Source organism: Lampris incognitus, chromosome 20 (assembly GCF_029633865.1).
Source record: "Lampris incognitus isolate fLamInc1 chromosome 20, fLamInc1.hap2, whole genome shotgun sequence".
In the NCBI taxonomy this organism is placed as follows: domain Eukaryota; kingdom Metazoa; phylum Chordata; class Actinopteri; order Lampriformes; family Lampridae; genus Lampris; species Lampris incognitus.
Genome location: NC_079230.1, coordinates 13,717,350 through 13,742,080, shown reverse-complemented (window position 1 = coordinate 13,742,080; position 24,731 = coordinate 13,717,350). Strand labels below are relative to the sequence as shown.

General features: G+C 45.9%; 1 protein-coding gene across 1 annotated transcript in view; it reads right to left on the bottom strand.

Moving 5' to 3' along the window:
* The window catches only part of arhgef40 (Rho guanine nucleotide exchange factor (GEF) 40), a 60,645-nt gene that overhangs the window by 33,198 nt on the left and 2,716 nt on the right, over positions 1-24,731 (bottom strand). Inside the window, exons 2-7 of the mRNA XM_056300083.1 lie at positions 12,985-13,074; positions 12,004-12,111; positions 5,099-5,384; positions 2,717-3,971; positions 1,981-2,225; positions 240-425 (exon numbers count right to left, since the gene is read on the bottom strand). Of these exons, the coding sequence (XP_056156058.1) occupies positions 240-425; positions 1,981-2,225; positions 2,717-3,971; positions 5,099-5,384; positions 12,004-12,111; positions 12,985-13,074 (2,170 nt within the window). The remainder of the gene's footprint in view (positions 1-239; positions 426-1,980; positions 2,226-2,716; positions 3,972-5,098; positions 5,385-12,003; positions 12,112-12,984; positions 13,075-24,731) is intronic.

Sequence of the window (24,731 nt, the reverse complement as noted above, 5' to 3'; positions counted from 1 at the left end):
TTACTGTGAGGCATGACTCTCCCTTTATGGTTACATACAGTACATGTTTTAAATCTGCATGTTCCTCTCTTTCATGTATTTTCATTTACATCCTATTTTCTGCTGAAATGAGCTAATTTTACAATTCTGGATCACTAAAACTCACCCTCCTGTATGTTGAGTTGTGTTATGTGTTGTTGCGATATCTTATCTTATCCTATCTTATTCCAGGGTCAAATAAACAAATGCAGGACACTTACCTGTCAGTTTGAGCTTCCCTGATTGGAGAAGATCTGTATCCAATTCCTTAAGAAGTGGAGGCTCTTTGCATGAAACACCATTTGACTGGTCAGCAAACGTCTGGGACCCAGTCTCTTCTGCAGAGTGGTTTAATGAGGGTCTATCTGGTTGGCTAGTACAGTCAGCGAGAGATTCTGGTGCGGTTTCTGTGGAGAGATGAAAAGTTTGATATGAGGACAAAACATTTTCAGAAAAGAATCAGAACACATGGCTGCGAAAATAAAAACCATCAGAGATTTGGAGGAATAGGGGCGTCCAGGTAGCGTAGTGGTCTATTCCATTGCCTACCAACACGGGGATCGCCGACTCGAATCCCCGTGTTACTTCCGGCTTGGTTGGGCATCCCTACAGACACAATTGCCCGTGTCTGTGGGTGGGAAGCCCGATGTGGGTATGTGTCCTGGTCGCTGCACTAGTGCCTCCTCTGGTCAGTCGGGGCGCCTGTTCAGGGGGGAGGGGGAACTTGGGGGGAATAGTGTGATCCTCCCACGTGCTACGTTCCCCTGGTGAAACTCCTCTCTGTCAGGTGAAAAGAAGCAGCTGGTGACTCCACATGTATTGGAAGAGGCATGTGGTAGTCCGCAGCCCTCCTTGGATCGGCAGAGGGGGTGGAGCAGTGACCGGGACAGCTCAGAGAAGAGTGGGGTAATTGGCTGGATACACTTGGGGGGGGGGGGGGGACACAAAAAAAATGGGAGGAAAATACTGCTACTGAGTGTTTAATACACACCACAAAGCGGTAACATCACAACATATTTCAAAGTCTCCATGGAGGAGTAGAGTGGCCCAGACACGACGTCACCTTGTAGGACAAAATTACACACGAGATGACACATCATTCACACAGCAAAATCTCCATTATATTTTCCCATTTGCAAAAACTAAATCTCCTGGAATAAGATCTGTGTTTTGCACAAGATTAAGTCACCTATTGATTTTGTTCTACAAGTCAAATGGTGTCTTATGGTGTCACTCTTACGAACTGTGAAGCACTAATCGACTCACAAGAGCAATGGAGCTAATGAAATCAATAGCATGGCCTCTCTATGAGCAAGTCACAGTCAGACTTTCCAAAGTTAAGATCGTACTAGCAATAGCTTCCTTGTGTGTAAATTACTGTTCCGCAATGTGCAAGCGTGCTACCAAAAGATCACAAAACAATGTCCGACTGGGCCACTCAGTAGATCTCTAAAGTGTGACAAAAATTTCACGCCCAAATGAGGGATTCCAGATTCAACCCCGTTTCAGTTCAATGTAAAAAATTCAAAGGGTTGTAAAATAATGGTCCACTAATAAATAATGGTCCAATAATATAATTAGTCTACTGCTAATCGGCTCTGATACTAAATGACTCTTCACTTACGCGGATTGACCTTTTATACATTTCTAGATTGACCGAAGCGGATTTTGATCAGTTTTGAAGCTGCGTAAAAGAAGCTGCTAGCTTAGCCCGGTGATGCGACAAATGCTCCATGGTTGTCAGCAAAGCAAAAATCTTAAAAATGCTCTGATGTTAAAATATGTTATAGCGTCGTCATATGTAATTTCTTCTTATATTGCTAAATATATATCTTAAAGTCTGAATAACAGACCAACAGGATCCCCTATTCATATTTGCCCTAGGCAAAAGATAAATGGATCCAGAGCCCTGGAATGGCGAAAACGATTTGGAGGTCTATTAACCTTGAATCAACGTCAAACCTGTGTTGCTCTTAGTGGGTTGGGCATCCTCCTTTCCCTCAGTAGATGAAGCATGCTCCTCATCAGGTAGCGTTGTCTGAGCTGCTTTTTCTGAGTGGTTGTCCTTCATGATTTGTGACAGCTTGACTGTTGAGGAGCAGGTGGGACTTGGCTGTATAACTTTTCCCTGTGGTTTTGAAGCCTTCTGGTTGCCACGGGCGCCAGATCTGGCCCTGCCTTTGGCCCCTTTTCCCTTCCTCTTCCTCCTGCGACACAAGGTTGAGAAATTAAGGCATGATTTACCAGAGCTTCGGTAATCCACAGCACCCAGGAAACGAAGTTGGGTTTAGGAAAGTTAAAATGTTTAATGGTGTAAATTGGGACCACAGGAAATATTCTGAAAGTACTGCTTTGTGGAGCCTTGACTTTAAAGTGAATACGTTTTTCTATCTCACCTGTATTTGCTCTGAATACCTGTTAAACAGACCGTTTTGTTCACAAGAATAAGGTTCTACAGTGTTTTGCAATATTTCTATGTGTTTTCAGGGCACTTTTCCCCTCTACACTGCATGTTTATAAGTTGAATTTACTACTACATCTTCTTCTGACCTTTACAGGGGGAAGTTAATGTCATCAGTGCCTTGTGCAACACAGGTCGTTTTCATGTAGGTGTAATATTCATTCTGCCGTTTCATATCAGGGTGAGAAAAACAAAAAAAAAGTGGGGTCATGGTAGAGTTTGAGAAATTCACCGCACCTGGGTGCTCTGAATCCAGCTGTTTTGACCTCCTTCCCTCTGGGACAAACTCTTCCGTCTGTCTTTCCTTCATCTCTTTCTCCTGCTGGGCTTAGCTTTGGGTCAGACGAACCAGCGCTGAGTCCGGAGAGTTTTGTCAAGTCACCTGTCTCACCTTTACCGCTGCACTGAGATTTCTTTGATTTGGATTCAGTGTCCAATGTGCCGTTTGAGTTCGCTCCCCTTCCTGGAATGCCAACGAATGGCATCCCATTTTTCAGCCCAGACTCCGGTACGTCTGAGGTGGGAGTAGTGGCATCGCTGTCTCCACTCAGTGGTTTATCCGTGTCCTCGAAAACAGAGTCTGAGTGAGATCCTTGATCTGAATGGCCCTCTATAACGTGCTCTGCTTTATGATTTGTTAAGTCATGGGCACTGTTCATGACCAAACCATCACTGCTCCAAGAGTCTTTACTTCCGCTGCTGTCCCTGCATGGCTGTGAGAGGCCATTGCCCTCCCTCTCCTTGCCCACCCCAGGCCTCCTCTCCTTGGATGGACCCTCAAAATAAAGCCCCTGGATATCCAGGCCCTCAGGGCCCCTACTTGTTTTATCTCCTTCATCGGAATCATGGAGACAGGATGAGTACATCCGCCTTTCTTTGCCTGCATCAATGACCCTTGGTGTTGGCCGGGAGGGTGGTACATCTCCCCTGGGGGTCACTGCATCTCTTTTGCTGCCTAGGACAGCTCGGAAGCTCCCAGACCCATCTAGCCTCCCATAGCCCCATGCTTTCCCTTTCCTGAGTTTGATGGCCTTACTCCTCCGACACAGGGGCAATGTCTTTGTCTTACAGATCCCGTGCATCTCCAGATACCTTTGCCTGGGGTCGGCCCCCCCATCAGGCCCCCCCCTGGGCTCCATGAGCTCCACATAATCGCCATCCATCTGGGGGGGACACCTTGCAGTTCGCCCCAGTCCATCTTCACTGCGCCGCCGTCGAGGAAGGGCAGGCCGGGAATCCCCCCCATCTGGAAATAGGTCCTCCTCCTCCTCTTCATCCCAGGACCAGGAGTCCGGTTCTCCGGAGGACGATTCCCCCCAACCTCTTGGGCTGCTTCCCCCCTCACTGAGTGGACGGCCATCGTGGCTGCGGGACATCAGGCCCAGCTCATCAGAAGGGTCATGAATGAATTTTGGATAGACCACCTCCTTCCACGGTAGACGGACCACCCCGTCACATGTACTGACCAGGCAGGTGTCCAGACCTCCTCCGACTGAAAAAAGAGAAAGAAAAACAATTGTGGCAGAGGGAAAAGTAGATGTTTAACATGTTATTGCTTATTAATCACAAGCTGCAGCTCCACCGTGCACCAATATGTGTCCACCAGTGATAATCAGCCATAGTACATCCACGCCTGCTCAGAGTCATGTCCACTGATGTATAATCAACTCTGGAAGGATGATGACAGAAAATCTCTGAGGCCACCACAACGCCATCTTGGTATTTCCTACATCAGTGTTGTAGTAGGAGACGGATAAGTGGATGGATATCGCTAGCAACTTAATGCCTGCTTGGTAAACATTTATGCCCCCCATAATATCACAGCCCCAGGAAGACTAGCTGTGCTTTTGGGCACAGTTTTTGGGGATCCCAACAAATAAATAAAATAGGTTATATTTAGCAATGTGCTTTATACCATGTGTCGTTAATACTTTTGGATCTCAGAGTATGCCGTTAACAACTATTAATGTTCGAAATAACATTACACCCATAAACATATGATAAACTGCCATTTCTTCAAACGTTGCAATCACTTGTCTTTAGTTTTACCGCATCCTTTATTAAAATGTAGTCTTCACATTTAGTCATAGTGAAAAGCCAGCAGACGCTCCAGATGCAAATAACGTGAAGGAATACCAGGATGGTGTGAAGGTGGCTTCAATTATAGAAGGTGTTCTATCGTTACATTATCAATCCAGAACTTATTATAGATAGATTAGTGGTCATATCGTAGCCTGATCCTTGACCTGTCTGCCTCCCTCCAGTCCTGTATGACAACTCAAAGAGGAAGCATCATGGTTCAGAAGACTGGAGATGGAGCTTGGAGAGGGAGAGAGAATATTCAAAACCGGGAGCAAAAGGAAGATCGGAAAAAGCGAGGGGGCCTTTGTTAGTCAGCGGTACTTCCAGTATCCCCAGTGCACACATTTTAGTACAGATGACGTTAACGGGAATCAAAACTCCAATCCTGAAAACTTTTCCGTTGTGAAAAAAAAAAGGGAACCACTGTCCATCTACGGAGCAGATGACAGACTGAAACCAGAGCAAAAGTTGATGTTTTGAAACAGCTTTGCCTCATGGGTAAAATTAAAGTAGGTACATCGTGACCCCCTCCCTTACCCTCTCGCTTATGGCCTCTTTCTTTATTGACACTGTGCAGCCACTCGGTGGTGAAGACCAGGGGGTGCTGCGATTCAGGCACCAAGATTTCCTGGACGGTGCGCCCCCCTGGGGCCAGGCACTTCAGGGCCAGCCGGGGACAGCGCGTCGAGAAAGGCACCACCTGCAGGTAGAAATCCGTGCTGCGCAGGAGCCTCCAGTCCAGGGTTGAGAGCTGGACCACCACTTTCTCACCCAGACAGAGGGGCCAGCCAGAGTGGAGGAACAAGCAACCTGTATACTGAGACTAAAGATGGAGTAGGAGGAGGGGAAGAAGAGGGAGGGAGGGTAAAAGACAGAACATGAATGAAGGGAAGGGGAGGGATGAAGGGAGAGCAGGAGCAAGGTGGTCCATAGGGAGAAAAGGAGGAAAAGAGAGATGGCGAGGGAGGGAGGTGGAAGGAAAGATTGATGAGAAAAGATTAGTAAGAGCGACGACCGAAAATTTAAAGCTACACTATGTAGTTTTGTTTTTTTTGGATTAAGTGTTCTTGAGTTTGCCCCTGTGATGGCCTGTCCAGGGTGTCTCCCCGCCTGCCGCCCAATGACTGCCGGGAAAGGCACCAGCATCCCTGCGACCCTGAGAGCAGGATAAGCGGTCTGGCTAATGGATGGATGGATGGAGGTTCTTGAGTTTATACAGAATAAATTGGACCCACTGGAGATTCAACGCACCAGGTTGTTCCACTACTAGAACCTAAAGTTGTCTGGTGCAACCGGCTTTCTTGCACATCACACACAGTACATGTCTAGTCTTGCAATATTGTCAGGAACAAACAAAGAGGGAAGTACAAGGCTAATACAACTACAGTAGCTTCAAATATGTTAATACATGTCGGCAAGCAAAAAAACAAAAAAGGTTTGGGCATCAAGCCTTCGTTACTGTACGCCACTGCAGCCTTGCGATACACTGTAAACACGGAGGAAGTACCACCCACAGCCAACGAGCCCACTGCGCCAAAATGTGCATAGTATAGCTTTAAATCTTTACCTACATAAAACTAACTGTTGACATACCTAGCATATTTCCCACACTTCTGCAGTTGTGCGTTGTGTGCACACACGGTTTTAGAGGTCTACTTATAGTTCTCACACACCCCAAACACTCGCACACATGTGCAGTTATCTTGTTAATGCAAGTTTGCGAGTCAGAGCTCTCACTCGCATGCTTTACACACACACACACACACACACACACACACACACACACACACACACACACACACACACACACACACACACAATCCCCAATCCATTTGTTCATTCTCCTGTTAGCAAACCACGGCTCACGTGAGCCGGTTCATGACCGTGCGTTACGCGCAGAAACTTTCTAGAAACACCAGGAACCGCCGTCAACTGTTTTAGTGCGAGGTTCCAAAGCATCACAAAAAACACAATGCCATTGTAAACGGGCAGCGAGTCAGACAACGGGGTGGGACTCACCAGGGGCGTGCCACGGCGTTTTTCAGTGTGTGAAACAGCTTAGCTAGCATGACACAGCAAGCGGACAGCCGGCTCGGCAGACTGAGGTCAGACACAAATACACAGCGACAACAGCCAGCTACTGTGAAAACAGCCCGGCACTTCCAAAGCAGCGAGCGCAACACAACCACGACAAACGGCATTATGGGATTTTAGAAGGACGTTAAGTCAGTGGTCACCGAACCCAACGTGACCGATAAAGTCTCGTGTGACTAGTAGGTGGAGGTTAGACGCCAGTATTCAAGCCAGGAGAGAAACTCTGCTACCCACACAGGGAAGAGAGAGGAGGCGCCCGAGTTTGGTGGACCTGCACGCTACAAGTCAACCGACCTGCGAAGGCACACGATCTCCGCCCGAACGCTTAATCGCCCCTGTCCTGTGTCAGATCATCCTCCCTTTTCTCTCACAGCCGGAGCTGCAAAAACTCATTCGAGACCTCTCTCAGTGGTCTCACGGTTAAACACAGTCCGCTGACACGAGGGCCTCGCCCGCCGTGACTCCTCTCCTCCTCTTCCCCTCTCCTCTTCCTCTCGCTACCCGGCCCTTCTGACTCACGAGACATGATCAAATTATATTACTGGCTGAGCCTCTTCTCTATCTCTCCCATCTTCTACCCCTCTCTCTCTCTCTCTCTCTCTCTCTCTCTCTCTGTTTTATTAAATCTCTTCTCCTCAACTATACCCCCCCACTCCTCTCTTCGTCTGAGGTTTTTGGAGATTGGATGTTTTATACATCTAAGGACGGTATAAGCCGCGCCACTGCAGCACATGTGTGACTCTTCATCGTGTATTACGATTGTGCTCGTCTTTTTTTTTTGAGACCCGTTTCTGACATTCACATTCTTTAACTCCCTCTCCCCCGCTCTCCCTCCTGTTCTCTCACTCTCTCCCCCTCTTTCTCTCGCCCTCTCTCTTTCACTTTTTCTCTCTCTCTCCTCTTTCTCTCTCTCTCCTCTCGCTCCCTCAATGTGCCCCAGTGTTCTGTCCATCTCCCCCTGCCCCCTCTCTTTCTCAACCCTGTCTCAATCACGCCACTATAGTCTGCAACTTCCAGTCTACTTTTTCCTCACACACACACACACACACACACACACACACACACACACACACACGCACACACACACACACACACACACACACACACACACACACACACACACACACACACACACACACACACACACACAGAGTGAATGAAAGCCACGTTCATTCTCTCCCTCGTTCTCCCACCACTCCTTCTCTCTCTCTCTCTCTCTCTCTCTCTCTCTCTCCTCTCCTTTCCTCTCCTCTATCTGTCTCTCTCTCTTCTCCAGTGCACAGCAGTCACATATGGAAAGAATTATTATCATGACTCACACCCTAACTCCTGTGTCCTAGGCAGGCCCTCTCAGCGACAATGAAAACATAGTTTGCTCACAATATGTGTGTGTGTGTGTGTGTGTGTGTGTGTGTGTGTGTGTGTGTGTGTGTGTGTGTGTGTGTGTGTGTGTGTGTGTGTGTGTGTGTGTGTGTGTGTGTGTATAGGATTGTGCGTGCACGCATATATACGTCAATGAAAAATGTATGGGGAGTAAATGGAATATCTCTGAGAGTGAACCTCCAAGTTTGTGTTTAACGGCCTGTGTCAGCCCTTTTTTCTGTGTGTGTGTGTGTGTGTGTGTGTGTGTCTGTCTGTATGTGTGTATGAGAAAGAGAGCAAGTGGAAGAGATGGAGACGTGGGGTCATAATGTGGAAGTCATCTGTTTGCCAATATTTACATAAAGTATCCAAATACACAATTGTGTGCATATGCATTATGGCATATACACGTGTTGATGTGCAGGTGAGTAAACGATAAGAAGCATGTGGGAGGTCGGTACTCTTATTTAGCTCTGTTCATGATTCATTTTATGTACCTCTCTTTTTGTCAGTATAAATTAATCATGCACCTTGCCTGCAATGTATGTAAGGTCCCTGCATACAGTTTCATCTACAGATGCAACCACACTTTATACTGTGCTCCTCAAATGTACATCAATAAATCAAATATCTGAAGTAACCACTGACCGTATGCACAGGCACACAAATGCACACAATCGCGCTGTCGCCCTTTACCCTAACCAGGGTCCATATTCCTACCAGAACTTTTATGGCTGTAGCGTCGTTTTCTCAACTGTCCTATTTTATATAGCTTTGTGCCCCCCCCATTGACAACTTATCATGGCTACTATTGTTGTGTGATAGATGTCTTGCATGGTATTTGCACCCTGTGTGTTCATACTGCTCTTAGACCAGTTGTGTCACTGTTTGATGTCAAAATCTACTGAATTGTCAACATGATTCTGCACCAAGGTCATGAAGGCACGATGCCCTGATCATAATGATCCCTTCACGCAGCACAGTGGCTCAGTTTTGTTTCCTCCTTTATCTCCCCAATTGTATCCAGCCAATCCACTCTCCCGAGCCATCCCAGTCGCTGCTCCGCCCCCTGCCGATCCGGGGAGGGCTGCCAGCCGCTTCTTTTCACCTGACAGTGAGGAGTTTCACCAGGGGGATGTAGCGCGTGGGAGGGTCACGCTATTCCCCCCAGTCCCCCCGCCCCCAAACAGGTGCCCCGACTGACCAGAGGAGGCGCTAGTGCAGCGACCAGGACACACACCCACATCTGGCTTCCCGCCCGCAGACACGGCCGATTGTATCTGTAGCGACGCCCGCCCAAGCCGGAGGTCACACGGGGATTCGAACCGGCAATCCCCATGTTAGTAGGCGATGGAATAAATGGCTCTGCTACCCGAACACCGCTAGCTCAGTTTACTCTCATAATACCACTATCACCAATACTGGGATGAGGACAACGGTTTCATCAAACTGTTTTCATGACTTCAAAAAGACAAATGTCCCCTTGTAATCCAGTTGTGCCATACTCTGGTTGCAAATTTTGAGCCTAACCATTTTATTTAAGTTAGGTGCCCCGGGCGGGTCAACAAGCTCTACATCACCAAGTACACATGTGCAACTTGATTACACCCAAAGAAACAGCAGAGGTAAATGGGGCACAGATGTGTCCTGTTGAACAGCTGGAGCCATCGTGGCTCGCTCTGCCTCCTGACTAACGCTCGGTTCCTGCCCGACATGCCACAGGTGTCAACAACCGATCTGCCTGAAATTGCATGGGTAGTGTTTCCATCATTCTGTTTTTCCATCATCCATTTTTAGACTTGGCAAATTTTAAAGTTTGTGAACATGGAAAGCTAGATTGAAATGCTGAAAAACTCAAAAATTCTTGCATTATCCACTCAGAGGTGAGAAAGCTGATGTACTGATAAAGATGTTATGGAATATAAAGTGATGGAAATTGATTTTGGAGGGAAATCAATGCTTTTCAGACATTCTCAGAGTTTCTCTTGAATGTCTTTATGTATGCTCAATAATCCAGGTAAGAAAATCACGAAAAGCTGAATCAGTTCATCTGGACTCAACATTTATTGAGAGAGAAAGGTCTCATCACTCATCTAATGCCCCTTTTCCACTAAAGGGGTGGGCCATCTTATCCGGAAAGGGCCAGTGTGGGTGCAGGTTTTGTTCAAACCAAGCAACTACACCTGTGTCTCCTAACTAAGTTCCTCAGGAATGACTCTACTGGTTGATTAGTGGGATCAGGTGTGTAACTGCTTGGTTGGAACAAAAACCTGCACCCACACCGGCCCTTTCTGTGTGAGATTGCCCACCCCTGCACTACATGGTACTGGCTCAACCTGACTCGACTTTTTCGTTTTCCATTACTGGAAAGTACCGGCATTTTGGTAACTGTCACCTCTTTTCTGGTACCACCTTTGTCGAGGTTCCAAAAAAACTGGAGCGGGTACCAAAATCATTGCAGACCAGCTACACTGAGGGGGTACTGTTACGGTAATGGAAAACGACACTCTGCGAGTCGAGTCGAGCCGGTACCATGTAGTGGAAAAGAGGCATAAGTGACCTCGTCAGTCTCAACTGACCGCAGGTATCCCCACCCTTATAAACACTACAGTGGCATAATGACCGAGAACAACAATCAGTTTCATATACAAATGACAGTGACCGTTAACTAGAGTTTCAATGGCCATGTGTACTATTCACAGAAGATTTGGGAATGGTTGCAATCACAACATTGTAAGATGGTGACAGAAGTATTCTTAGCCCCTGCACACCGTCTACACCCATCTACAGGCCCCAGTGGCCACTCTTTCACGGATGAGGATGTGCACATCCTTGATAGGAAGGAACGCTGGTTTAAACGGGGAGTCAAAGAGGCCATCTATGTTAAGAGGGAACGACCATCCCTGAACCGGGGGGGGGGGTGTCTAAGAGTATATCTGTCACCATCTTACAATGCCGTGATTGCAAACGTTCCCCAATCCTCTATGAATAGTACACATGGCCATTAAAACTCTAGTTAATGGTCACGGTAATTTGCATATGAAACTGATTGTTGTTTTCAGTCGTTATGCCGCTGTATTGTTTATAAAGATGGGGGTACCTGCAGTCAATTGAGATTGAAGAGGTCACTTAGATGAGTGATGAAACATCTCTCTCTCAATAAACATTGTGTGCAGATGAACTGATTCAACTTCCTGTGAGTTCCTCTTGAATGTTTTTATGATGCAGCTCTGTGCTCGGGGATATTATTGTTTAATCTCTCAAAACCATCGAACAGAACTACCCCGCATTTGCATTTTCATTTCTCCCAGCGGGTTTTTTTTCCCTTGGATTTTTCCCCCCTTTTTCTCCTCAATAGCACTTGGCCAATTACCCCACTCTTCCGAGCCATCCCGGTCGCTGCTCCACCCCCTCCACCGATCCGGGAGGGCTGCAGACTACCACATGCCTCCTCCGATACATGTGGAGTCGCCAGCCGCTTCTTTTCACCTGACAGTGAGGAGTTTTGCTAGGGGAATGTAGCGCGTGGGAGGATCGCGCTATTCCCCCAGCCCCCCCCCCCAAACAGACCGACCAGAGGAGGCGCTAGTGCAGCGACCAGGACCATCGCCGGTTCGATCCCTGTGTTGGTAGGCAATGGAATAGACCGCCACGCCACCCGGACACCCCATTTCTCCCAACTTTTGGAAATGTTTGCTTAAAAGTCAATTGGCATTTGGATTGAAAAAAAAAAAAGCTATTGTCTTATCCATGTTTTTATGTGCATGTAAATTTGGTCAGTCTGTGTGTAAATTTCCAGTGGGAGTCAGGACTCTAACCATGGCAGTGCAAATCACCATGCTATAACCGCTGAGCCACACAGAACCACAAGACATGCTTCTGACAAATTTCCGCACATTTGTTGTTGCATTTCTGGATCGATTCTGCTTCTGATTATCTGGCTACGTGTGCGGTGCCGTGCGTAGCGGCTGCAATATGAGACTCACGCAGGCATGCTGCTGAAGTTTGTGCAGGAGATGCTTGGCAGGGACGAAGTAGTCCAGGAGGTAGCGAAGGCTGTCGTGCTGATAGGTTGACTCCAGGACCGAGAAGACCTGGACAAATTTGTAAACAGGAACAAGCATGCGAAATGCAAAAGGCTGGACACGACCCCATAAAGGCATTAACTGACAATTGAGACAAAATGCCGCTGATGAAACACATGAGATGTTTTACTGTTAGGCATTTGCATTCGTGTGTACTCTACAAGGCCCATATATGGTGGCTTGGGATATACCAGAGGCTCAAGACCTTGGAAGACCTTAAAGGCAATCACAAAAAAAGAACTGGCCAGATTATGTCCTGTGCTGGACTAACGTTTGTCTCTGCAGCAGGAGATAGCACTAATAGATCATTCGAGTCCCAGAAATGTCCCCCCCCCCTTTTCTCCCCAATTGTATCTGGCCAATTACCCCCCCTATTCCGAGTCGTCCCGGTCACTGCTCCACCCCCTCTGCTGATCCAGGGAGGGCTGCAGACTACCACATGCCTCCTCCGGAGGACGTAGGGTCGCCAGCCTCTTCTTTTCAACTGACAGTCAGGAGTCTTGCCAAGGAGATGTAGCGCATGGGAGGATCACGCTATTTCCCCCAGTTCCCCCTCCCCCCCACAAACAGGCACCCCCGACCAACCAGAGGAGGCGCTAGTGCAGCGACCGGGACACATACCCACATCCGGCTTCCCACCCGCAGACACAGCCAATTGGTGTCTGTAGGGATGCCCAACCAAGCCCAACCAAGCCGGAGGTAACATGGGGATTCGAACCACCGAGCCCCATGTTGGTAAGCAATGGAATAGACCGCTACGCTACCCGGACGCTTAGTCCCAGAAATGTTCTGTCTGCATCTGCATGTCAGCATCCCATTGCTGTTTTTGGGTGTAGATTAATGTGCATGTGTGTGTGTGTGTGTGTTCATTATGAGTTGTACCTGAGAAAGGAGGGGTGGGGCCGTGCTCTCAAAGGGAGGGTAAAGGGATGAGAGCGCTCCCTGTACACAATCCTCCACTGCCTCCGAACCCTAGGAACGAGACAAGGAATGGAATTTACAAACAATAGGCGGAGATAGTGAGTCAGAAAGACACAGAGAGAGAAAACAACAGAGAGAGAGAGAGAGAGAGAGAGAGAGAGAGAGAGAGAGAGAGAGAGAGACAGAGAGAGAGAGAGAGAGAGAGAGAGAGAGAGAGAGAGAGAGAGAGAGAGAGAGAGAGAGAGAGAGAGAGAGAGAGAGCGAGAGAGAGAGAGAGAGAACAACAGAGACAGAGGAGAGAGAGAGAGAGAGAGAGAGAGAGAGAGAGAGAGAGAGGGGGGGGGGGGAAGAAGAGTAGAAAGGGTAAGCAAAGGGTTAATCCATAACCGGACACTGACTCGCTGCTGTGATGTCTGTGTTTGTATTTAACAGCCAACTTGTCTCGTTCATACACTAACAAAGAGCCCCCCCCCACACACACACACACACAAAAATGCACGTAGACAAACACACACAAAGTACACACACACATTCAACTTCCTGTTGTATAGTCTGGGGAGTGTCAAACATTTCCTCCAAGCCCAATGACTGTAGGAACCCCCTAAACAAAGAATCTAGCCGCTGCTGCACAGTGCTACCTCCCTAATACTCCCCTCCAACTCACTCTAGACTTGCATGCATGCAGACACAGACATAAAGACATAGACGTATGTGCGCACACACACACACACACACACACAAACAGTCATTAAGGGGGACACAAACATATAGTACATTTGAGGGTTCGAAAACCCAAAATGTGCTCATCTGTGCACACATGCACAGTTGCCTGCAACAGCCACACAATATGGACATGCACACACTCACACGTGTAGTTAATCACACACACACACACAAACACACACACACATGCATGCACGCACTCATGCACACATGCACACATGCATGCGCACGCACACACACACACACACACACACACACACACACACACACTGGAACACTGGGCCTGCCAGTGAGGTGCAGGGTGACAAAGCAGAGCACGCAACACATACACTGTTTATTTTCCTACTGGACTGTTGGCATGGTAACCTGCAGCTTTTTTTCCCCCTCTCTTCCAAACTTTGTCTTTCCCTCCCTCCACATTTCCTCTCCAACCTCACATCTAGTTCTCTCTCTCTCTCTCTCTCTCTCTCTCTCTCTCTCTCTCTCTCTCTCTCTCTCTCTCTCTCTCTCTCTCTCTCTCATATCAGCCTCTCTTGATGTCTTTTTTTCTCCTCGTCTCCACTTTTACCTAACTTTCTCTTTGTTTCACCTCAACCCTGCTCTCTCGATGTCATCTGACAACAATTATGTTGGGATTCTATTCAACAGACGGCATATTGTGTTGAATAACTGTGAAAAAAAATATCAAAAAGAAAAAGAAAAAAAAACGAGAGGATGGATAAAAAGCCATGGGAGAATGAGAACCCAGAATGGGAGAACAGAGTGTACGGAAAAAGGGAGGGGGAGGCCCTGTGAGTGAGGAGGCCTCCGGCTTGCCAGGAGGGAGTTAGCTAGTGGCGGTACTGGAGGCTCTGGAATAACCTTTCAAAACCCAGTTTACTGCAAATACTCTTTGTGGTATGTTCGAGCACATGGAAAGAGAAGGAAAGAGCTTATGTTTTTTTACTGCATAGGAGACGACGCAGTGAGGTCCGCATAGTTTTGGCAGTCACAGGAGAATATTTACGGTTCGATTTTAGCATATTGTCCCGTGAATTTCAACTTGTGTATCACTAGCTTAACTCTCATTATGCCCGTAACTGATGATGCCATTAACGCCAAAAATACGGCACTCCAAGGAGATTAAATCAAATGTCCACAGGACATATTTACATTTACTATTGACCAATAAATAAAACAGGAGAAAATGGAAATGTCTGAACTGGTTAAGAGAAAACATAAACTGCAGAACGATAATGGAAAAAAACAAAGGGTTTGTGGAAGTAACCAGTTTCAAACTGGAGGGCTATGAAGACGGGAGGAGAAAGATAGGTTTTGCACACATTGGCAAGATTCAGGTTCAAAAGAATCCAGTCAGGTTTGCTGACCTTCATCCAAGGCATGCACGGAGACCCGCTCAGGTGGGGTTGCTCAGGGTCAGTGCCATTATGGTTTGTAATGGCTCCAGGTCAGACACGGGGAGATGTTAAAATCCTGTTGCACCCCATTAGCATCTTTGGCTGCAAGAGCCAGGTGATTCTGAAGTTGCGGCCACGGCAGTGTCTCGTTCAAATTCAAACGGCCTCATTTTTTTTCCCATGATATTGGCGGATTTTGGAACTGGATCTACGTATACAGAAACTCCAAACAAACGGCTTATGAACATTATGTAAAAGCTGTCACGCTGAACACAGCTCGGTTTCCCAAAGTATTAGCCCAAAGGTCATCTTAGTCCGTTGGCTTTCAGCGGAACAAAAATAATTGCGCTAAGATCCCCTTTTTGGAAACCATGAGGATATTAGGATATGGGTTTGGCTTGGTGACCAGAGCTGAAGCACAGAGGGAAAAAATGTTTCTCACCGAAGACATGTTCCTGTACTTATTCCGGAAATTACTCCTACGTAAACAAGGGATCGATCTTCATACGGTCCATCACACAGAGAACATTTGAAACAGTTTAGGAAATGTATCACATTGCAGACAAGACTAATTAGACTGAGATTAACACTGTGTGTAAAGGTCCTTTGTGTATGCAGCCTACACAAACATATCTTACAGGACTCCATTTATATATTTTAATGTTCTTTACATTGAAAGCTGTGTTGAGATATATTCACTGCATCTAGGCATGTTTACAATGGGATGTTTTTGTTCGTTTGTTTTGTTTTTTGCAGTGCTTGGACTAAAGTAAACAACAGCCTGAGTCAGAGAGCATGTGTCGGAGATCTGGTTGTAGTAAAAGGGCTTCAAACAGTGTCCTGGCTCTCTAACAGAGCATATTGAGTGGAGTAGCAGCACAGCAGGGCTTCAGCGGCCAACATGGGAACCTAGCTGCAACTCCCTCTCTGACTCCAGCCCGCTTTCTGATACTTCCACGGGACGTCAATTCAAATACATGGATTAAAAAAGTGCAGTAAAGACTCAACTAAATTAAATTACACTAAATTCTAGTTATCAAATTAAATGACAAAATCCAAGCTATTAAATTAAATCACACTCAACTTTATCTTATCAAATTTCAGGCAGCACTTTCTTGTCCTCGCAACCCTGATAGCAATTGGTGATAGAATGCCAGAGGCTCCTTTCACTGTATTGACTGGCTCGGTCGATAGCTTTACTAGTGACCTAAATGCAATGCTTTCTAATCTTCTTGAGCCAGTGGCACCTCTAACTACCAAAATTAGACACCAAAGAAAATCAACACCCTGGTTCACTGATGAGACAAGTGCTCTTAAACTGGCCTGTTGGAACCTCAAGCGGAAATGATGTAAATCCAACCTTGAAATCTTTCATCTTGCATGGCATGACTGTCTATTAAGTTATAAGCGAGTGCTGTCGGCAGCTAAAGAAGCACATTTTTCTTGCCAAATTAATGTTAATAAACACAAGCCTAGATTTCTCTTTGACACTTGCTAACCATTCCCCTTTTAATGCTCATGATTTCCTGGAATTTTTTGGCAGTAAAATTGATGATATTAGAAACAAAATAAGTAATCTACCTACAGACCCTGTGATTCCACTTTCTTATAAGGAAGCTCAGACTGTCCCTGTACTTTCACATTTGAGACTGTCACACTGGAGACATTGTCCAATCTGGCTTGGGCAGCCAAACCTACAAATTGCCTTCTTGCCCCCCTCCCTGCTAAACTTTTGAAAGAACTTTGGTGGTTTCTGGGTCCCCCGACACTAAATGTTGTAAATTCACCTCTTACCTCTGGCAGTGTTCCTACTAATTTTAAGTTTGATCCAGGGGTTCTCAATAATTATAGACCAGTCTCCAACCTACACTTCGTTTCCAAAATTTCAGAAAGTGTTGTCATTGATCAATGTTCGGCCTATCTTTCCCCAAAATAATCTCTTTGAACCATTTCAATCTGCATTTAGAGCCTGTCATTCTAATGAAACTGCACTCATAAACATGGTGAATGACCTTTTGCTTGCTATGGATTCCATTTCCATGTCTTTGCTCCTGTTGCCTGATCTGATCGCAGATTTTGACATCATAGATCATGGTATATTTTTGGACCACCTTGAGAATTACCTAGGTGTTTCAGGTCCAACTCTGTCTTGGCTTAAGTCTTACTTATCTCATGGAACAAACACAGTGTGTCTTCCATGGTAATCTTACATCTGATTTCTCTGCAGTGAAATATGGTGTACCCAGGGCTCAGTTCTTGGTCCTTTGTTATTCTTTCCTTACATCTCTCCTCTTGACCATATTATACAGAGCTATGGAATAAATTTCCACTGCTACTCTGACAATACTCAGTTGTATGTACCTGTCAAGTCAGATAATCATTCTCATATCAGAACTCTAGAGGTATGCTTGTCTGCAATGAAAAAATTGATGTCATCTAACTTCTAACTACTTAATTCTGGAAAAAATTGAGATATTGGTTAGCAGCCCTGCAAGACAAATTCTCCTTTATGACCACAAAATGGTATCTCTTGACAACAGTGTGATCTCCCAAAGTTCCACAGTCAAAAATCTTGGTGTTATTTTTGATCAATCCCTGTCTTTTGAATTTCCTATTACAAAAATCACCAAGACCACGTTTTTCCACCTATGAAACATTTTCAAAATCTGGTCTTTTTCGTCCACGGCTGATGCCGAGATCCTGATTCATGCTTTTGTTTCATCCAGATTAGATTACTTCAATGTCGTTTTTTTTTCCAGCCTGCCACGCACTAGCACTAAATACCCTCAGCTGGTTCAAAGTGCTGCAGCCATTATATTAACTAAGACAAAAAAGTTTGACTAGATCATGCTGATTCTAACCTCCATTCACTGGCTTCCTGTTCATGCTAAATATGACTACTACTTGAGTACTAAGTCCTCTGAGTGCTACTTTTAACTTATGAAATACTTAGTGGACTGTTTCAAACCTAAACTGAAAACCCATCTGTTCACATTACCTTTCAACTACTTGCCTTATTTCTTTGGTGGTTTGACTTCCTTCTGAGACTTGTCACAGCCATCCTCTTTTGGGGGTCTCAGTCTCAGCGTACTTATAACAGTATATCCGAACCTACGATGAGAATGTTCCGAAACTTTTTGCACACATCGCACCATTCAAACCCTGTTTGTATCTCTGAGCATGTGTGCCCATGTTGTGTGCCTGTCTGTCTATCTCTTTTTGTCTCTGTCTCGGTCCCTGTCTTTCTCCCTTTACTGGTAAATTTTTCTTCCTTTATCAGAATCAGAGTCAACTTTATTGGCCAAGTGTGGTTATGCATATGAGGAATTTGATTTCGGTTTACAGCAGCTTCTAGTACTTACATATATCTCTCACAAAAAAAAATTAATAATAAAGAGAATAATGGAGCCAAGTATATATGCACAACAGGTATGTCACAACTATACAGTTTTGTTATGGCTTAATAATTAATAACTTATTATACTTATATATTATATACTAACATTATATTATACTATATATTTTTATATTACATAATTATATATAATATACTTATGATATGGTTATAATAATAATTTGTAACCAGTATATAGCAGGTGTCTGTGTATTTACAATTGTATATTTGTACTGCACATCTGGTTTATGGCCCGTCTGATGACCATGGATCATCTCTCGCTCTCTTTCGAACGCCTGGTGACTTCAGAGCCTGTTTGTGCTGCATACTGTTTTCCTTTGGTCACAGTCCCACCCTTCTGGGGATTTATGCTGTTGTTTGCACTGTTCTCATTCAAAATTGCTTTTATATGACAACTTCGGCATCTCATCATCACTTCTCTTCTTTCTCTCTCTGCGTGAATGCTGTGTGGAAATCTTCCTCGCCTCTTGTGTGCATGTGAAGTCTACTTTCTCTTCAGGGCCCCACTGGTTCCTGATGTTGTCTTGGGTGGTGCGTAAAGGGTTTTAATGCGCATTTAGGACGTATTGCATTAAAAAAAAACGTCTATGGAAACGCCAAAATTCGACTTAACCTCAAGCGAATCCCGCTAATTCGCATCAAATTTAGTACGCTCGCTTGAGGTGGTTTCAGCCTGATTCGAAACAGAGTTAATGCGCAAAATAGTAAATGGAAACCTTTGCCGAATTAATGCTGACGTGGCGAATACTTACCTCACGTGACCAGCTGTTTCGTCGAGGGCTTGGCAAGGGCTCGACGAATGGACCAATCATATTGCACAACTGTTCAAAAGTGGGCTTTGACATTCTGAAATGTTGGAGCTAAAGGCTAGCTGTGGAACGTGTCCACGATGACCTCCCAGAATTGACCTTTCGCAAAGTACCGCCCCAGAACGGTGCTTGTCCAATCCTACCTTAGCAACGGTCCGTCAAGCTTTCAAACACACAACAAAATGCTGAAACGGTGTGCCTATGGGATCTGCAAATCTAGAGATATCTGAAAAGTTTGGTGGGTGTGTAATTTTCTTTCCCTTCCCTAAACCCAGAACGCAAGAAGCGCAATGTCGGCAATGGATTTGGCAGTATAGCAGACCCCATGGCCAGCTTAATCCACCCAAAATCAACAAAAATACCTGTCTGCTACATGCTAAGCTTGCTACTAGCTATTATTGATAGCTAATACGGCTAACGTATTATTACTGTTACTTTTACCCACACGATGCGCTGATTTCTTCCTTCATGTTTTGCGTTTTCCGGCTACTTCCTGGATAGTTCTGAAACGCTTGACGGGCATAGCAACAGTAACTAGGGGGGGCGGGACTTTGCGAAAGGTCAATTGTTGTGTGCGCTCTCTCTCCCATGTGTATGGCGCCCGTCGTTGTTCTATCGTCCTTGCTGCGTGCGTTAAAATCAAAGCATTTCTTTGTTTTCGTCTCTGGATAGCATGATACATGGCCAATACTAGCTGAAACGAAAGAAGAATAACAACTTTCCCAATCGAAACTAATTCCTGAAGACCTCTCTCCATTTTTCTCACGACCAAGGCTCGTTTACGCGGGTTAGTCTTCTTCCTGTTACAGCCATGCGTAACGTATACCGTCATCGTCTGACGAAACTACGCCGTGCGTGGTTAATTCGCGCCACGGAAACGGAAACGCGCGTCAACGCGCCTAATTCGCATTTTCTTTTTGCGAATTTTCTACAGTTCACTTAAAATTCGCTTGACATTTTATGGAAACCCCACTACTGATTCGCCAAATTTGCCTCGCACCCTCTTCACCAGTTTATTTCCTAGCACATTTAAATTTGCTAAATTTTATATATCAACTATATGTATTCTGCATTGCCTTGCTCTGTGTGTAACCTATGATGTTGCATTATAAGCTATGTTTGTGTATTTTGTGCATCTGACACATATTTCATGTCTGTCCGTTTTTGGAAGCGGGATCCTTCCTCTGCTGCTCTTACTGAGGTTTCTCCCGTATTTTTTCCTGATAAGTTTTTTCTTGTGGAGTTTTTCCTCATGTAGATTTAGGGTCCAAGGATAGATGGCGTCATATGTCGTATACTGTCGCGTATTGTACTGACTGTAAAGCCCTTCCGACTAACTTGTGGATTTGGGCAGTACAAATAAACTTGACTAGTTACAGACAAAGGTGTGAACTATGGGGCCTCCAGTCAGGGAGCTCGGCTCTGTGGCAAGTCAGGAGCTCCCCTGAAAACGTGATACGGGAAATTTTGGAGGTGGTCTCAGAAACATCAATTACTAAATTGTTTTTGCCACAATACTGCTAGCATGTGCATTTCGATATTGTTTTCTATTGCAATAAATTATGTAACACATGCATTCTTGAATTAATAACTGGTGAGTTTAATAGGGGTGATTCATCGTTCATTTACGATGTAGATCCAGCTGTGCTATTTCTATGATCACCATCCAAACGTGGTGGTACAAAAGCAAGCTCGCCATATTTGGTTCATATTACCCATGCTCATGGGCATGCTCCGGTCTATTCCGTTGCATACCAACACGGGGATCGCCAGTTCGAATCCCCGTATTACCTCCGGCTTGGTCGGGCGTCCCTACAGACACAATTGCCGTGTCTGTGGGTGGAAAGCTGGATGTGGATATGTGACCTGGTCACTGCAGTACCACCTCCTCTGGTCAGTCGGGGCGCCTGTTCGGGGGGGATGGGAACTGGGGGGAATAGTGTGAGCCTCCCACGCGCTACGTCCCCCGGTGACACTCCCCACTGTCAGGTGAAAAATAGTGGCTGGCGACTCCACATATATCGGAGGAGACATGTGGTAGTCTGCAGCCCTTCCCGGATTGGCAGAGGGAGTGAAGCAGCGACCGGGACAGCTCGGAAGAGTGGGGTAAATGGCCAAATACAATTAACCATGCTCACGTTTGTATGTTATAGGCTGTATTATTGGTGCCAAGCCTTTGCATTTGACCTGTTTCTTATTTGCCGGGAAGTTATTGTGCTCTGTTCTATTTGGCCCTGTTGTATTGTGGGTGATGTTTGTTTTGTTATTTGTGTCTGAGGCACAGATTTGCTGATATGGAGCAAGTGTGTGTGTGTGTGTGTGTGTGTGTGTATATATATATATATATATATCCATCCATTATCCAAACCGCTTATCCTGCTCTCAGGGTCATGGGGATGCTGCAGCCTATCCCAGCAGTCATTGGGCAGCAAGCGGGGAGATACCCTGGAAAGGCCGCCAGGCCATCACAGGGCCCATATATATATATATATGCTTGCATCATGGATCTTTTATTATCTATGAGCCATTGTGTAAGTCCTCTCTGAGGTGCACCCCAACACATGAAGAGTTCCCCCAGAAACCACAGTATAGTTAGCACCCTGCTCCAACCTACATCTAATCTCGCTGACTTCACATCACATCCTTGTAGTGGAGTCATGGGGAAAACACAGACAAAAGCTCTTGTCCAGACAGGATTAGCAGTGGCGAACAACATGGGTAAGGTAATCTATCATTATATGGCAGTTTGATGATTTTAATACCCAGTTGTCACGACACATGTACAATTTTGTGCCCGCAACATTTACTGAGAAGATATTTTATTACCGCCAGATTACGAAAGACATCATGGACATCTTCTGTTGTACAGCCTGTTGGAATCAGCCGCTAGTGATTCCAAACAGATTGTACGGCGAACACTAGAGGTCATTTGCCTGGCAATTATTATTTCACAGAGACACACTGAGATAATCACACATAAACTTTGATCCACACAAGATAGAAATCCCTGAATTACGCAGCAAAAGCCAAGTTACCAGAAATCTTACAGATATGAATAATGTGTCTGGAGTGAGACATGGCTAATGGCCCGTTCTCATGGTCACAGCAGCCCTTGTTTTTTGTGTGTCGTAACAGCGATTGTAAATAAAATCGGCCACATGAGCAGAGGGCGACTCACTCATCTTTCCACGCATTCTGCTGCAAAGGGCTTCACTCTTTCTGCTGGCTCAGATCAGCCCTGTGGCAAAATGGTAGCTGAGGTCTTTCTCCAACACTGAAGCGTCACGTGTGAGCGTAGCATGTGATACGGGAGCATGTCTCCTAATGAAGCCCTGCCTGTCTGGCAAGGTGGCCTGGATAAATATACAACATTGGTTTTTTTTTTGCCAGAGACCAAATTACAGCCATAATGCTTACTACGCTGTGTTGCACGGGTCACTTGGGTGCATGCGGCATGCAGCTCTCTCAACAGTGATGCTGCAGGTCTTTATGTACATCCGTTAGCGATGCAAAGTCATGCATTTTCTGCAATCTCACATCCTATCTAAAACCAAATATGCAAAGGCCAACAGAATGTGCATTTATTGTCATGGTAGGCTAACAAATATATAAAAATAAATGTAAAGAGCGTCCAGGTGGCATGGCAGTCTATTCCGTTGCCTACCAACATGGGGATCGCTGGTTCGAATCCCCGTGTTACCTGCGGCTTGGTCGGGCGTCCCTACAGACACAGTTGGCCGTGTCTGCGGTTGGGGAGCCAGATGTGGGTGTGTGTCCTCGTCGCCTCACTAGCGCCTCCTCTGGTCGGTCGGGTGTTTGTTCAGGGGGAAGGGGGAACTGGGGGGAATAGCGTGATCCTCCCACATGCTACGCTTCCTGGTGAAACTCCTCCCTGTCAGGTGAAAAGAAGCAGCTGGCGACTCCACATGTATCGGGAGGAGGCATGTGGTAGTCTGCAGCCTCCCCGGATCGGCAGAGGGAGGTGGCGCGGCGACCAGGACAGCTTGGAGAGCGGGGTGATTGGCCAAATGCAACTGGGGCAAAAAAGAAACGTTTCATCACTCCATCCAAGGGACCTCTTCAGGTCTCATCTGACTGCAGGTGTCCCCACCCTTATTAACACCACCCTTATTAACAACAGAGTGGCACAATAACCGAAAACAACGATCGGTTTCAAACTGCAAGCATGGCATGACCATTACTAGAGTTACAATGGTTCATGTGTACTATTCACAGAGGATTTGGGAATATCTGCAATCACAGCATTGTAAGATGGTGACAAGGGTACCCTTAGCCCCCCCCCCCCGGTCCAGAAATGGCCATTCCCTCTTCACATAGATGAACGAAGAGGGAACGACCATCCCTACAGATCGCTGTTTGTGCCACTGTATTGCCTATCAAGGTGGGCCTCACAGTTTGGTAAGCTGGTTAAAGGCAATCTGCTCACCTTCAACACAACTAATGACTTTATAATTACATTGTCTCCGTCTAACTGAGGCGCTCTGGCGTGACATGGATTCATTTCCTGGGCGACGTCCTGGATGTACAACGCCTGCAAAATCCTTATATGCCCCAAGCCTGTCTGATAATATGACAGTCACAAAAAGAAGTTATAGCGGTATTACGCTGCGGAGATGATCAGTCTGAGCTGCAAAACTAGTGTGAAGATGAGCTTTCGGCTTGGTGGGTCGGCTAACTTGGCGGGTAGAAGTCAGCTCTGCCCAGAAGTGAGTTAGAATAGCATAATTTCAATTTGTGTTTTGCGATTTGATGTTGCAAGTTATGGTTTGAAATTGAAATTTGGCCTTTGTTTGAATAAAGAGCAGCTTTATTTTTCCACGATAAATTAATCAGATTCAGCCCCATTTCATAAATCAGGGAACTAGACGGGTATTATGCAAAACTTTGAGCATCACGGCTAAAAACTGCCCTTTTTCTTTCCAGCCTACCTCTGTAGGACGAAGCCATGGTGCATACTCCTCCCGTGAAACGCGTACGTTCACTGTTTCTGTACACTAACTACAGTATGTCATGTGTTGCGGGGGTCAAGATGATTGACGATTGTGGCGTTGCACTGTGTTATCATCAGGAAATAAGACAGTCACAGTTCTTTTCTCATACCGACCCACGAGAGGACCGCGAAAGAAAGCGTGGTCTGATTACATGTCTAAACTAAGTTACAACGTAGACATCCAGAGAGGGGGAGAGTCTCCACGCAGAAGAAGTGCTATCTCTGCCTGAAGTGGCTGAGAGCCAGTTACCCAGTTTGCAACAGGACACCGAATGCTAACTTCACTTCCACCTAATCTTTATGTCTATCCAGTCCACAGGCTGTCCGTGTTAGGACGCATGAGTGTGTGTAAA